Source organism: Enhydra lutris, unplaced genomic scaffold, assembly GCF_002288905.1.
Source record: "Enhydra lutris kenyoni isolate GAN:26980312 unplaced genomic scaffold, ASM228890v2 scaffoldscaffold1, whole genome shotgun sequence".
Classification (NCBI taxonomy): domain Eukaryota; kingdom Metazoa; phylum Chordata; class Mammalia; order Carnivora; family Mustelidae; genus Enhydra; species Enhydra lutris.
Window position 1 is genome coordinate 42,674,978 of NW_019154085.1, and position 15,911 is coordinate 42,690,888.

General features: G+C 52.8%; 1 protein-coding gene across 2 annotated transcripts in view; it reads left to right on the forward strand.

Annotated features, from left to right (window-relative positions):
• Nucleotides 1–387: 387 nt before the first annotated feature.
• LOC111157513 (ArfGAP with GTPase domain, ankyrin repeat and PH domain 1) overlaps nt 388–15,911 on the forward strand; it is a 556,692-nt gene continuing 541,168 nt past the window's right edge. For both annotated transcript variants that reach the window (XM_022519024.1, XM_022519112.1), the window contains exon 1: nt 388–550. In XM_022519024.1, coding sequence (XP_022374732.1) covers nt 388–550 — 163 coding nt within the window. The remainder of the gene's footprint in view (nt 551–15,911) is intronic.

A 15,911-nucleotide genomic window follows, 5' to 3' on the forward strand; every position in this document is an offset into this window, starting at 1 on the left:
TCGGATCGCGGCGGCTGCCTGGCTTTAATGGCTGCTCGGCGGGGCAGCGCCTAGGGGTGGAAGGCGGCTGAGGCGCAGGAAGGCGCCCGAGCGAGCCTCCTCCGGGGCCGGCCGCGCCTGCCGCGGCGCGCTCCATGGGGGCCCGCTGACCCGGGGCGCCGGGGCCCGCTCGCTCGCCGGCCGCGCGTCCCGGCCATGAACTGAGTCCGCGGGCCGGCCCGGTGCCTGCTCTGCCCGCTCCTTTCTTCTCGCGCCTCCTCCGCCCGCCGCCGGCGGGCCCGGCTCCCCGGGGGCTGCGGCGCCCCGGGCTCGGCGGCCCGCGGGCCCCGGGGCGCGGGGCGGCGGCGGCGGCGGGGGGCGCGCGGCTCCGGGCGCGGCGCCTGCACCATGAACTACCAGCAGCAGCTGGCCAACTCGGCTGCCATCCGGGCCGAGATCCAGCGCTTCGAGTCGGTCCACCCCAACATCTACTCCATCTACGAGCTGCTGGAGCGCGTGGAGGAGCCGGTGCTGCAGAACCAGATCCGGGAGCACGTCATCGCCATCGAAGGTGAGGGCCGGGCCGCCGCGGGGCTTCTGGAAAGCGCGGGGGAGCGGGCGCCCCCGGCGCGGCGGGGTGCGCGCGCGCGCGTGTGTGTGCGTGCGTGTGTACACACGCGCGGGGCCGTGGCACGCGGCTGCCCCGCGGAGGGAGCTTTGCGGTGCTTCATGTCCTGCAAGGCCGGGCGACGGCGGAGGGGGAGGCCGAGGGCGCAGCCAGCTCTCCCGGGGAAGATGGGCGGGCAGCGTTAATTTGATCATGGGCAGTGGAGTGTCTCCTGTGCGAAGGTGGCTCGATGCTGCCGCGTCCCGGGCCGCCCTACTGACCCGAGCCGATGCCCGGGGACTGCTGGCGGGGTTGGTGCCACCGGACCCGTGACAGGTTACCGGGCCAGGGCTGGGCGTCTTGCTAGATGTTGAAGAGGTTTTGGGAAGTGTAGCTGCTGGGTTGGGGGCCCAGACCAGAGTACTTAGGCGGGGCAGGGCCGCCCCCTTCTCGTCTTTGCCCAATTCAGGGAGCCCGGTGGAGACAGCTTTATGGAGCCCGTGCAGACAGCCAGCCGGGGTTGCAGGCTGTGTCGTGTCCTCGTGCCTGTTCACCTGCCTCTGTGCAAAGGCTCGTCTCCCTAGAGTGTTTTCTACCAAAAGTCTGGGGCCAGATTAGAAGTAGAGCCTTCCCTACCAGGAGGACAGGGTGTCCCTCAGCCTCAGGGTCTCACTTTCACAGGCCAGAGGCCACCCCCTTCCAGCTTGTCCAGCGAGGCTGTGACCCTGCTGGGGAGGTGCTGCAGAGTTCGCCTCTCTTGGGCCTGTATTCTCTTGGGATTATGAGTGGCTCTTACCTCTCTGCTAGTGGGTTTCTGGTTGTCTCCTTGGTCTTTCCAGTTGGCCCCACCGAGATCCGCTGTGGGGACAAGGTGGGATGTCAGTATGGGCTGTGGTGTTACACCCCAGCCAACACTCAGTCAGCAGTTTTTCCTCTCTGTTGACCAGAGATGGTACAAGGCCTGTGGGTGGGCCATGCTACGGACTGTCCTAACCAGACGCCACTGGGGCCGCTGTTGAGGAACATTGAGAATGTTCCAAGGCCTGGCAGGAGTTTGTCCAAAAGCGTGGGTACAGGCAGTCACCCAGCTCCCCTCCATCTGTGACGGCATCGGCCACAGGAAGGCTTTGCTTTGGCATCATGCAGTCCGAACTGCTAACCCCAGAGCATCTTGGTTTGACGCTTGACCAGTTTAGATGGGGAGGGTGGATGCTGTGGTGCTGATCCTCTTGGCATTTGGCAGTGCCATGGACTTGAACCACGTCCCGGCCCGGCTGCCTGCCGATTGGCCAACTGCATCCACAGGGGACCTGCTGGTTCCCTGGGAGGATCCGAGCAGTGCTCCATCCTGTGTGGGACCTGGCTGTCAGAGCATGTGGCCGCCTTGTTGGCAATTTAAGATGCTTCCAGATTCCTTGAGAGCTGGAGAGTTCCCGTGTACCTCCGACGAGACCTGTGGGAGGCCGTGGGAGCTGCACGCATCTGCTGATGGCCGCGTGATATTGCACGAAGGTTCCCCCAGGGCCTGGGCACCGGCTTGGTTGTGGTCAGAGTGAAAGGGGCGCTGTGCCTGTTTCCCTTGTCTCTTTGCAGCTCTCTGGCTGTATCCATAGAAGTCTGATGAAACACTTGAAAAGCTAGTGGCAAGTGTTGGATGCCTTGGCTGAGAGCACCTTGTGGCCGTGCAGGGACCTCTCGCTGAGTGTGGTTCTTGACGCCTCGTTCTCATTTCTCATTCGGGAAGCCCAGCTCTGGGGTCTCCAGCACTTCCAGCAAAGCAGTCTGACTTTCTAGCAAGAGGCTGTGGTTACATTTTTCTTTTCTTTTCTTTCTCTCTTAAAAAAAGATGTTATATGGTTTCTAGATGAAGGTTTTTGGTAGCTTGATGTCTGCCTTTACCATGTGACAAGTTAAGCTCTTTCTTGGCTGGAATCCTTGTCATTTTTAATAAGACTCAGAATCACTAAATATGAATCCTATTTGGGGCTTTGATGATGCTATTATTTTTCTGTTAGAAAAAGGAATGTCTGTGTTGTGTGTGGCTGTTAATGAAGCTTAAGAACCATTCTCATATGTTTCTGTTCTTTGCTTTACTGTCAGCAGTGATATCTCCTTTCATTTGTATAGAACTTTAGCAGAAATACTCTTGCATTCATCATCTCATTGGGTGTCTGTACCAGCCCTGTGAGAATGTGGGCCAGATTCATTATCTTCCTGTCGTAAAGGATGGCGGTTCAGGGAGGGATAATGACCTCCTGAACATTTGACTGAGGTCATTCCAAGTCTGGTCTGAAGCAGAGGGTCATTTGAATAGAGCGTAGATCTGTACCTCCCAAAGCACCTTACACTGCCCCTTCCAACGAAAGGTAAGTTCATCCATGATAATGAAATGTCCTTTCCCTCTGTGCTGATTTTAAGATACGGTTGTGATTTATGTCTGTACCGTTGATGTTTTGGAAATTGAGAGGATTGCTCGATTGGGGGGGACATTTTTGCTATGAAAAGAACACTGTGCAGAAGCAATTTTGTGTGATTGTGTAGTGTGTGAGTTATTCACTCATAAGGAACCCAAGCGTGTGGCCGTGGGGCCCAGAAACTGCAGGCGTCATTCGGAGGAGCCCAGGGCTGGAAGTGGGCACGTGCCCAGAGCATTAGCACCTTGCAAGTCAGGATGACACAGTGGCCAAGTAGAAGTCTTTCTGAATTTTAGAACAGAACCATCTGCAATCAGGAAAGCCTGTGCACATCAGGGCAGATAGTTGTTTAAAAACCATTTGTCCCACCAAACAGAAAACAGTTTGCATTTCAGAGGCTATCCAGCTCGTCTTTCCCTGCTTCTGTGAGTACATGTACAAAGTTGGATTCCTATGTACAGAGTTTCTCGGTTAGCATATTGTGAGCACTTTTCAGTGATACAGAAAATTTTGGAGATATAATTTCTTACTTTGGCATATAATTCGGCATTTGGTTCTGCCATAATTTATTTAAAATTTTTCTATTTTTTGGTGTTTTCAAGAATTTTTACTGTTGGTGTGAGGAGTGGCCTTGTTTGGCCAACATCTTTTCAAAACTCATTTCAAAGTGATTCTAAATGGGTCTGGATTGGAAAATCTCTTGGTGATGGGCTAAATTGTGTCTGACTTATTTGAAAGAGTTCACTGAGAGTCCCAAATAAGAATGGGTCTGTGGACCCTGTTTGCAGGCATGGGAAATGTGATTTTGTTTTTGTTTTAAAATAATAACTTGTCAAAAAGTTTTTTTTTTCTTCAAATTTTTATTTCAGACTTTGAGAGATTTATTTTTTTCTCCTAAATCTCTGGATTCTAAGGAAGCATTGCCTGCTGTTTTCAGATTGTCCTGGTCAGATTTCTGGGGTGTCCCACAGGGGTGTGGCATGCTCTGAAACGTAGCTGGGTGGCACGGATGTTCTCCAGACCCAGACACAAGGGCAGGATCCGCTGCTTCTGGTGTGGACAGCTTGTCTGGGTTCCCCCCTTTGGTTCTCTTTTAAAAAATCTGTCTGGGGTGGATGGGTCTGAGGTAAATGAAGTCAGTTGCCTTTCTTGTTAAATAAACTTGCTCTTCTCTTAGGGCTCATGTCTCTGTTGGCGACTGCACAGTGTAATTCAGTTTGCCAGCAGCCGCACTGTGGTGGGAATAGCAGCACAGAGGGCTCACTTGCTGGGGTGGTGGCTGAGCCCCCAACCAGCTTTCAGGCCTCCACACCACCCCCCTCCCCCAGGTGGCCCATCAGGCTCCCTGCCAGCCCCACTGGTGGTTTGTGCAGCTTCCCCTGGAGAGAGAGGCGGGAGAGCGCAGTCACAGTCCTTAGCCGGAGAGCTCTGCCTGGCGTTTCTGGAAAGGGCACTTCGATGGGGTGGGGAGGAGGGGTGCTTGGGCTGAGCCCCTGCAGCAGGGGACCTGGGAAGGTGGGGTAAGGGGCCACTTAATCCGTGATCCAGCTGCATTGTAGAGCATCTGCGGACAGCAGAGTGCTAAGTGCTTACCCTGCTTCGTCTCAGTTCATCCTGCGGTGATCCCAGGATCTTGATGCCACTGCTGAGGTCCCGAACATGGAGGAGACTTGTTAGAGTTGGCCCCGGGCTGGACTGACCTGGGTGCTGGCTCCGCAGCTCGTTACAAGCCAGAGCAGAGCTCCTGGTCATTCACAGTCTCCGCAGGCTGGAAGCGCCACGGTCCCCAGCACAGCCTGCCTTTCCCCTGCCAGGAAGGGTCTGACGGTGCTGCTGGTAGCTGCGGGTGTTGTTTCTCTGTAAAGCTGCTCACCGTGGCAGAGCTTGTAAGAGTTGGTTTTCATATAGGACATTATTCAACCTGGTTGTTGCGTGTGTGTATGTGTCTAGGGAACAAACACCTTCTTCCTGCCATGGATGAGCACGATTTTCTTTGCCAGTATCGCCTGCATTTGTAATATTTCAGGTTTAATCGGAGGGTGCAGTTATGGGGCCTTCTAGTTATTGATGTAAATGTTGCACTTTCTTCCTTCAAAATAATTCTCAGTTGGCGGTTCCTTGCTTCCAGGTTAAAGTTCATACCTTCCTGGCGTCCAGCTCCTCCACAGTTCAGACGTCCCTTCTGGCCTGGCTGACGGCAGCATCTTCCCATACCTCTCCCAGGCACAGTTTTGGCCTGCCCGCTCCGTGTCCTTCGGCTCCTCTCTAGCCTGCAGGACTGGGAGCTTTCTGAGGGCAGAAATAAGGTCCTGTTCATTTTTTTTAATGTCCTCAGCGATTCAGTGTGTCATGTCTGGCCCTTGGAGGAGGCCCAGGAATTGTTTGTTGACTGGCTCACTTGCCGGAGGGACTAACCTTTTCTCTGGAGTTTGAGTCTCTTTGCTCCTCATTGGTAATATAAATAGCGTTTATCCCCTGGCAGAAGTTGAGGGCGTTTTGAAACTTGTCAGGAGGGTACAGATGTTAGGGCTGGGCACCTTTTGGATCTGATGGGTTTCAGCCTGGGTGGAAACTAAACACCATGTGTTTGGGGTGGAAATGAGGCTTCTTTAGCGGGTTTAGGGGAAGGGAAGTCTCTGCTTGATGAATGTGAGAACCCTTTTCCGCCAGGCGCTCTGCACAGTGAGGGTGTTCCTTTGTGTTGGGTGTGAGTGACTTTCCAGCAGAGAAGACTGACGTGATGTATCTTCACTGTAACACTGAGAGCCGTGGTTCCCCAAGTTCAAGTGCAGTTGGATGACATGGAGGGAAGCAGACTGCTGGCCCCCAGCCCCCAAGTTCCTAGCTCTGTAGGTCTGGAGTGGGGCCCAAGAATGTGTTTTTGGAACGCGTTTCCAGAGGCTGCCAGAGCTGCTGGTCCAGGGACCACTCTCTGAGAAGTGTTGCTGTGGGTGGAGGAGCTCTGGCTCCTCTCTGGGCCCGCTGGTGGGCACGCATTCTTATGTGCAGGTGACAGTTGAGGGTGACAGGTGAGGGCCGGCCGTTGGGGAGTTCGTTAAGGCCTCACAACTTAGGCATCATGGAGAAGGGATCTAAATCCAGGTCCAGAGGGGTTCACGTCACTGTTCAGGCTACATCCATGATGCTGAGTGCCTGTGAGGGAGGCAGTCACATGGGGGCGGACATGATCGGGGGATCCTGTTGGGAGCTGCTCCCGCTTTAAGGCCCCTCTGCTGTGACGTTCGCTTTCCTTCCAGTCTTCTGGAGATTTTTGCGGCTTCGTGGAGTCCCCTGTGCATTTAGAAGGGGCTTGTCAAACTTCATTTGGCAGGGTGATTCTTCAGAGGATAACGTTTTGTTATCGCCGGTGTGGAGCTGGAAGAGCTTTTCAGTGAAGGAGGCGAGCTGCGTGTTATAAGCCGCCTGGGAGGGCTGATGGGGAGCCTGAAGGACGTGACTCAGAGATGAGAAGCCGCTTGAGCAGCTGCAGGAACCTTCACAACAAATCCTGGGGCCCTGTCACTACCACCTCTGGGTTTTTTTGTTTGTTTGTTTGTTTGTTTTGTTTTCCCAAACCAGACTTTTTATTTGGTTAAGACTAAAATCCCTTAGTTTGCGTCCTTCTTTTTTTTTTTTTTTTTAACCCCCTGTGTACCCTGCAGGTGTTTATAGTTTGTGAGTCTCGCTCTGGCTTGTTTTAACTACTGATTTGGTCTTGTCTCGTGTTTCTCAACATTCAAACAAACCCATTCCCCCACCTCCCACCCCCCCTTCTCTACGCTGCAGATCCTCTGAGTCCTTTGCTTAAGTGATTGAGTTTGGCAAAGCGGATCAGGCTTAGTTATTTTTAAAATCCAGGGTTCGGAGTTCTGATCTGGTGCTTAGCTGCATAATTCCTTCCCTTTGTTAAGTGCCTCTCTCCGAGGAGGAGGCCCTCTGCAGAAATTAAGCCGCAGTCTCTGCAGCATCTGTTATTTTGGGACTGGGGATGAGGGCAAGGCTTTGTATGTGCCGCCGTGGGCCCCTCTTCCAGGAGTTCTGTGCTTCCAGGGGGCTGAGAGGGATTGTGGGTTCTTTCTTTATGGAGTGGCTGCAAGTGAAGTGACTTTCCCAAGATGCAGTGATGACCCACCCAGGAGCAGGGTTCTTCTGGTGCAGTCCCTCCAGCCTCCCTGGGCCCCTGCTCTCAACTGCCAGAGGCCGGAAAGTGGTGTCTTGGTTGCCTCTGGGGGTTGCGAGGGAAGGAGAACAGTGCCACCCCCACAGAAGAGGTTGTTAATGGACCCTTTGAATAACCAGCCAAATAGTTTGTGTGCGAGGTCGGAACATTTTCCATAAAGAGCAGGCTAAATATAGGCTCCAGGGTGGGGACCCGGGTCCAAAGGGGGCTGTCAGGCCTCAGATATTGTTTCTTCCACTGGTAATCAGAACTTGCCACCAGCCCGGAACAGGTGGCCACCCTGAGCTGTCTGGGAACAGATTGGTGTTTTTGTTTAACCAGGGCCTCATTTGCAAATTTCACACTTCTCCCGCTGTTTGGTGGGGATTGTCTTTTTTTGGGCTGCAGTGTTGGAGTATTTGTACAGTGTTTCTACACAAGCAACTGTCTCATCTTTAAAGCTGCTCATGCCGTCTGCTTGTCATTAGCATCGTGGTTTAGAAGCAGCTTTTTATTTTTCATTTTTTAAGGGTGGGAAACACTTTTCATGGTTCTGGGAGAAGAATTGAAATAATTACTGGCCATGTTCATGTTTGATTTATGTTTGGTCTTAGAAATGTCAACATTCAACAGGCTCCCGCAAACAGAACCATGTTGATTTCCAGCTTAGGACACAGCCTCACCGAAGCCACTGTTCCCATGTTCCCAGATAATAGTCTTCAAGGGAAGAGAGCGTCTTTTGGAAGTCAATTTAGTTTGAGTTCGAAGAGTTTTAGTTGACAGGGACATACCAACAATATTGATGAAAGGAAGAAGTTAGATTTTTTTTTTTTTTTTTCAATCAATGTCTGCGACAAAACAAGACCCACCTTAGGTTCCTGGCAGAGTTTTTACCTCTGAAGTGCAAGACCAGAAGCATGCCCTTTGCGTGAGGCCTTCAGCAAGATTTGGTGTTGCAGGTGAGCTGGTTACTTCCTGGTTCTGTAATGAAAACGAAGTTGATTTGGAGAGAGCTGATGGCCCTGAGATTCAGCTGTTTGTGTTTCCAGTTGTCCTTTTCCGTGAGGGGAGAGCAGGCCTATCTTCCAGGGAGGGCACTTGGCTGAAGCCTGCCAACCCACCCTTCGTGGTGGTTCTTGAGGACCTGGGGTTCCGCAGTCAGGCATGGTTCCCTCTCCCGTTCTGACCCGGCTGTCATTAGTGCCGGCTGGTAAGCCTGATTTCAGACGAACAAGAGTGTTGTCTCAGTTGTAGGCTCAACAACCACGTCTGGGTCTCTGCTTGTCCACGTGTTACTATTTTTGAGTTTGGGATTGCTGGGACTGGGACCACTTCAAGCTCCTGAATTTTTCTGAGCTCTTTTTTCGCCTAGAGCATCATTACAGAAAGATGCCCGAGTCATCAGGGAGGAGGTTTTCACGGACTGAGCACGTGTGTGTCACTGGCATTCAGATGAACAGACAAGGCAATCGGCACAGCCAGGACCCGTTTGGGCTCTGGGATGAGTTTAGTTATAGGAGGTTGCCTTGGTTTATTGGTGCTTTCTCCCATTGATGGGCATTTGCATGGTTTCCTGTTTCTGGCTGCTACGAACAGCGCCGCTGAGAACATTCTCGTACTGGTCTTTTGGTTCCTGTCAGGTACCTAGGAGTGGGGAGCTGTGTGGTGTTACCTGTGTGGACACAACCAACCATGAAACCAGACTGTTGGTGGGTAGGCAGCACCAGTCTGAAGAGACCTTTCATTGCTGTTCAATGTTCAGTTCATGGGGCTTAGGGACTGCCTTCTGCCTTTGATTTTAATTCTCTGCCTTGTTTGTTCATAAACAAATATTTAAGTGGCTAATAAATTTCCGGCACTGTCTTAGACTTTAGGATTTTTCTTTGGACTGTTAAATCCTTGTTAGATGAATAATTACAGCTCTGTAAAGAGAAGCTGTGTGAGTGAAATCCTTCACCAGGAAGTACTTTCCTTTAAAATGTGGATGGCACAGTTCCCCTGAGGCCGGCATGAGCCCCTTTGGGCTCTCCCTGGCTCTTGGCAAATCAGTAATCAGCTGGGGTACTCATTCTGGAGGATCCCAGCCCAGTCCAGAATCCATCTCACCACCCCCATCCTGGATGTTAGGTAACCTTTGGATCTGTGTTGGCACTTGAAAGGAAACTCATTTTCTACTCTGGGCCTAAGCTGTTCTGTGGTCTTATAGTTACATATTAGCACTCCTCAGTTTCTGTTGTTTGTAGCAATTATGTGCAAGACAGGAAAGAAAAAAAGCTAAGTGTTGCCAACTCTGTTACTCTCAAGGGGTTATTTTCTTTGTTCCTTCTGTGGTGATTTGGAGTTGCCCATCCTCTCAACAAAGGCCACACTGACCCGGGCCAAACCTGGGAGCTCATGAGGGTGGGAGGGTGTGTGCGTGGGGGAGAGCTTCTCCAGTGGCTTCACACAAGTAAATGTTTATTTTGAGGGATGGGGGTGGGAGGGCCGCATTTATTGTCCCTGCTTAGCATGGGAAGTAGCTAGTGTGAGAATCAATAGCAAGGCTTTATGAAGCACCTACAGTGGGGCAAAGGGCAGTTTTTAAAATCTGGGGTGGGGGAGGGCAGGCAGATGTACGGGACCTGAGGCCTTCTGCCAGTACACCTTAGATCTAGCTCAGGAGGCCACAGGAATACAAACTGAGATAAGGGACCATAGCAGTTCCAGGCTACATGGGAGAGCCAGGGCTGCCTTGCAGGGAATGGGATTAACCCAGCTGGAGGGTGGGTGGGACTCAGGCAGTGGAGGGCTTTCCAGCTAGTGGGTAACAGGATGGATCCTCAGCATACAGAGACTCGAGGAGTCCTGGGTGACGGAGAAGAGCCTCTGCTCTCCCAGAGAGCAGGTCAGGAGCACTTTTATTGGGGAACAGGAAACTATTGATTATGGATTTCCGTTTGGGGAGGGGAGCACTGTGATGCTCAGCTGTGGCCCTGTAGGCTAGAGGGGGCGTTGGTGGCTGCAGTCGTGGGGACTGGTGGGGAGGGCTCAAAACTGGGACCATCATCCAGGCTGTTATGGGGGAAGGTGGGAGCACAGACAGGCCCCAGGGGATGGTCAGGGAGGTGCAGGCCAGCAGTGTGGCCTGTGAGCCTCAGGATGGAGTGGGGGAGATGAGAGACTGAGGTTTGATCCTTGAGGTTTGTTGAAGGGATTCCAACTATGGATGTCCTGGGGTTTGGGCAGGGGGTGCTTGGCCATGCGCCACAGTTACCTGGGATTTGTGGAAGAGGGCCCTGTCCCTGTGGGGCTGGTTTGCATATGTAGATCAGGGAATCAGCCTGTCTCTGGAGCAGGCCAACAGGCAGGCATCAGGGATGTATTGTGGCCTCTTCCTACCCTGCAGCCTTTAAATGGGTGTCCGAGGTGTGCAGACGAGAGTCTGGCTGGTGTGCGTCTGTCCAGGAGCTGAATCTGCCCCAGGTGGGGGCTTACATGATTGAGTTGTTGCTCACAGCCCCTGGACTGTGGTGGCCCCTGAGGTCTAGCTTGTCTGACCAGAGTCTCTCGGCCAGCTGTGCCTTTTTCAGAGCAGTGCCGAGGGCGTACCCTGGGATGCTTGACTGATGTATCCATCTCTGGCTACACCTGAACTTACATCTTTACGTCGGGCTCTCTACCCAAGTCTGTGGCTGTCCCGGTCTATTAGGTGTGTGTAGTTCCCACTTAATGGCTTGAATTCATAGACTTGTAGAGCCAGGTGCTGGGAGTACAGAGGTGAGTGGGCCATTTGCCAGGTGTGAACAGGACAGGTTTGTGCTTTGGGCCAGGTGTGTAGTGAGCTGGGGGGTAGCGAGGGTGCCGTGAAGAGGCCCTGGAGCTCCTGGAGGATGCCTTGTTTGAGCCCCAAAAGGCAGAAAGCTAATGTCATGGGGGGTTGTTGACAGGGGACCCTGTCATCTATCAGGAGGCCTTGGAAAACTCTCATCTTTGCCCAAAGATGTCTCGCTGTGTTCATGCAGAAAAGTCAGTTTCCATTTTTTCACTTAGAAAATTTCAGTTTTACTGGGGTTTCTCAGTCTGTGTTTGCCTCTCTAGTCATCTCATGCTGGGGAACAGAAGAGTTACTTGTCTCTTTTCGTCCACAGTCTGAATCTACAGGTTTTTTCTTTTCCTTTCTTTCCTTCCCCCCTCCCCCGCTTTAGACTCCCCGAACCCTGCACTCTTTCCCTAGGTTCCCAGCTGGCCAGGAGACATCACCAGAGTGGTGCTAAAATCATGCGCAGTGGCATGTGGTTTGTTGCCGCCCCCCCCGCCCCGCCCCCATGCCAAGGGAGGCCTGGAGGTGCTGGGAGGGCAACTTGTCCTGTCCAGAGTTCCAATTAAGAGTCTGTGTTCTTCTAGAATTCCACCTTCTCCTTCTGATGGGACGCAGGTTGCTGTGCACTCAGAGTTTTGCAGATTGCCTGCTTAGAGATAAAAGACGTAGAGTGGTACAGCTGTACTCTCGTCTGGGGAGATCGGCACCCCTCCACTTGCTGGCATTGATGCTGGGGTGTGTTGTGTTGAGCAGAGTGTGGTAAGAGGCAGCTGCGCATCTGAGTGGATGGAGCCCTCACCCACCTGTGGGGTCTCAGGCACCCCCTTCTGGGTCTGCTTAGGGAGGGAGCAGTGTACTAGTCTAGGGCCTGGGAGTCATACAAACAAGACGTTTTGTGACTAAGAGACAAAATTTGCAGATTAACTACAGCTTGAGCTTGAGGAGGCTTTCTTTTCCTCAGTGTTTTGTGAGGAAAATTGTCAAACACACAGAAGAGTTGAAAGAATGTTTAGAAGGAACTGTTCCGTTCCCTTTGCCTTGCTTCTCTCCTTGTTAGTGCTGCTTATTTCCCCATCCAGCCAGAGGATTGTTATCTAGCATTTTCTCTAGATTTCAGAGTTTTCCAAGGCTCATCCGATTTTGGCTTGGAATCCAAAGGATTACTGGAAATGGTGCTAGTCAGGGTGTTAGGGCACCTGGTTCGAGGTGCAGTGCCGGCAGAGAGAGGCAACGCACGGGCTGAGTGTGGGTCGCTTGTGAGAGGGTCTCATTCTGCAGAGGAGTTGGTTTAATTTGGGATCTGGAAGGACAGCATTCTGTTGTGTTACTGTTGATTTAGTTCAGATGTGAACCCAGAAGGAAACTTGGATTGAATTCTGACTTGAATTCCCCATTTCAGGGTGTGTGTTTGGGAGGGCAGCCCCTCTTCGGTCCTCAGTAGTTTTGGGGATGGGGTGGCACAGAGGACTTTGGTTTTAGGAGTAGCCCATGTGTTGATATGGAAGACAGGCATTTTCTTGTTTAATAAGTTACATTGTGATCGCTTCCTGGAAGGGGAACGATGTCGTGGAGGCTGACAGCCATGGTGACTCTGTGTGGCCTCTAGCAGACAGATACCTCTTGCTTGGGGATCCGAGACAGGCTCCTGCCTCGTGACTTGCCATGGAATTCTTGGGACACACATGTCCCTTTGGTCCTTCAATTTAGAAGGGGTTGAACTTTGATCTTAGGGTTCCCCCCGTCTCTGAAGTGACCACCACAACTGCCCCTTTCATTGCTCCTCATTCTCCAAAATGACCAAGTCTGGCAGAGGTGGGGATGGGTGGGGGGAGGAGGAGATGGTCAGATGAGGCCAGATTGCCCTAGGGCCTTGTGTTGAATTGTTTCATCCATAATTCTCCTCCCCCAACAAAGTCACGGAGTGAAATCCCACTCAGTAGAGCAGGGTCCAGTCAAGGGAAGGAAACATACTGCGTGTGTGTGTGTAACCATGCGGTCCATGGAAGAAGTAGCACCGGCGTGGGTGCATCTCTTGAAGGCTCCCTTCTGACACCTGAGCGTGGGTTAGGGCGTGTGCGGAAGAGCCTCGTGGATGATAATCTCCAGCACTCTGCAGTACTCTGGTCCCCCAGACTTAGTCAGAGACAGTAAACAGCAGGTGTGCAGCTGTCTAACCTGGTGATGGTGTGTCATTGTCGTGGTAATGGGCGTGTGTTGAAAGCAGCCGGTGTGATGAACACGTCTGTTACGTGTGTGACTTATATGGCAGGTTTTAAGGCAGATCCTAGAAGTCTAATTAAGCTCTCAGTCACCTCGCTGGTTCACGAGTTTGAGGGAGCAGCCTCCAGAATGGCAGTCATCGTGGCCCTGAACGGGGAGCTGAATTACAGTGTGATTCTTGTCTCTGCAGTGTTAATCACAGTGTTAATTATAGAACCTGATTAGCCCCAAATTCCTGTTCTCCAGACTGGACCCAAATGGGGCATGTCTTCCGGGTTGTCCTTGAGCCAGCAGTGACTTCAGAGTGGGCTGGTAGAGTCCCCAGCCTCCTCCTCATCTGCCCCCTGCAGTGCTCTCCGCATCCTGCCCAGAGCTGGCTGGACCGGAAGGCCTGCGGGGGGCGGGGGGGGGGGGTTACTGAGTCAGCAGATTCCTTCCCGGATCCTCTCTCAGGTCTTCAACACACAGAGCCCTCTCCGGGTGGGCCCCACTTCTGCTGGCTGGTCGGACTCTCCTCTTCCCTTCCCAGGACTTCCAGCATCTTTGCTCAGGGACCTGCCTTTGTTTCTTTGCCAGATTTCAGTTTGAATGGGTCTGTGTGTCCAAAATCTCTAGCAGAGCTCGGGCTTTAATTTCCATTTGGTCGCAGTCCTGTCTTCAGTGCAAGCAGGCTTTGAGCTAAGGGGAATTTATGGCAGAATGTGTCTCGGTTGTCACCTCTTTGTCACTCAGCGAGGGGTTGAGTTTCTGAAGAAAAGGTTGGTGGCTCGAGTCCCCCTCCCTCTCTCCCCACTCCTTCCTTTCTCACAAAGTGGGAAAGCTTCCCCGCCCTCCCCCCCCCCCCCAAGTGGGAAAGCTTAGCTTTTGAACATGTCCTCTGCGGTGGGACACTATGCTTTGGCCCTTCCAGCAGTTTATGAAAGCGCGATCCAGCCTCATTCATGAGTTATCATGGAGGAGGACGTTCCCCAGAGACTGGCCTGTACAGTTCATCTGGTCATTTCCGTAACAGGCAACCCAAATTCTCCGTATAGCTTGGTTCCCCCCGAGTACTGAAAGGCCTCTTGTTTCTGAGGCCTTATCTTAAATGCTGCTTGCCGGGGATCCAGGGCCGTCTGCCTCTCCAGACTCCCAGCCATCCCTCCCCCTTCTCTTTCTGTCTCTGGTGTGTGTGTTTGTGGACGCATGGGGATGTCTTTCCCCCATTTTATCCCAAAAGCAGCCCAGCAGCCTTGGCCGTGATTTGTTCCCAGAGGGTGGGCAGTGGAGACATGCGTGGACCATCTGCATGGGGGGGGGGGGGCTGCACCTTCTCACGCCAGAGAACAACAGTTCCTCACCCTGCTGCACCTACCTGTGGCTTCTGAAAGCAGTCCCTGCCTAAGAATTCTGTAGGAAGATACCGTGGAAGAGCTAATTGCAGTGAACTTTTCCAGAAACGTGTGTTTGGAAGATCCATGTTCCATGGTTACTGTTACCTTGGCTCTTGTTACATAACTCCTGTTAGATACGGGGGTTTTGGAGCTTGGGTTCCAATATTTGAAAAACATTACTTGAACTACAGTGACTATGGTATTGCCTTTTTGGGGCTTTCTGGACATAAAAACAGGAATTGTAATCAGAAACCTGAGTTATTTGACCAAGAGTTTCTTTGTTGGTTTGAAAATATGCTGCTGGGACCACTCCTGACGAGGGGCTGTCAGAGGCTGCGTCCCCAGGAGAAGGGCCACTGAGCGTCCAGGCCACTACTGTTGGCCTCACGCTTAGGCTTGTTTTCCCTGACCCACGTCTGTGCTGCGCTCCTCCCTCCACACGCTGCAGAGATGGGGAGGCAGGGGCTGGTGGGCAAGGGGCTGAAGGGACGGCATGTTAGACCGAGACCCCAGCCGTCTGCTTATGGAGTTGACTAGAGTCCGTCTTCTGATGGTTTCTCCACGAGCACTGTGATCTCAGGCTAGCTTCTGGCCTTTTCCCTGAGCCCGAGGGAAGCTGGAGCTGGAACAGCCCCTTGCTGGTTCTTTCTCTCTAAAGCCCCAGGCAGCCAGGTCCTACTTGGGCTGGGCTGACTCTCTTTCGTTGGGGAATTGGTTGGTGATCAGTCGTGACCTTTTCCATGCTGAGCTTCTGTACCTGGAAAGCCCCAGAGGGAGCAGCTGCTGGGAATCTGTGGGGCAGGTTTGGAGCGCTCCCGTGTTCAGGCCCAGTGCTGCAGCCAACTGGCCCAGGGGCCTCCACGCTCTCCTCCCAGGTTGTTCCACCCCAGACCTTAGCTGTGAGTTCATTTTGAGGAAGAGAAGACAGAAACCGCTCCCTGAGATTGCACTGTGCCGTGCAAACCTCCAGGGAGAGGCTGGTGCAGGGATGTCCCCCTTGGGCCTGGGGTACAGTTCTGCTCCTACAGCCAGGCAGGCAGCAGGTTTGCCTTGTAAATGACACCGTTTGTTGCCTGGAGGCGTCTCTGACAGCTGCTCCTGCTCCAGATTCCAGAAATTTCTACGAAACATTTCAGGAACACCCTCCCTCCCAGTGTCTTCCCTTTCTTCACTTGGTACAACCCATAACTGCTCCAGCTGTTTCCTGAGTGTGTGCTGTGCATGGGACCCTGTGGTGAGGGCTTACACATGCTTTCTGTCCTTTTATGCAGGTTTCCCCAGGACAGATGTGGAAGGGCCCTCATTTGACAGGTCAGGAGCCTGAGAGCTAGGGTTTGAACCCTTGCCTGACTCCACCCAC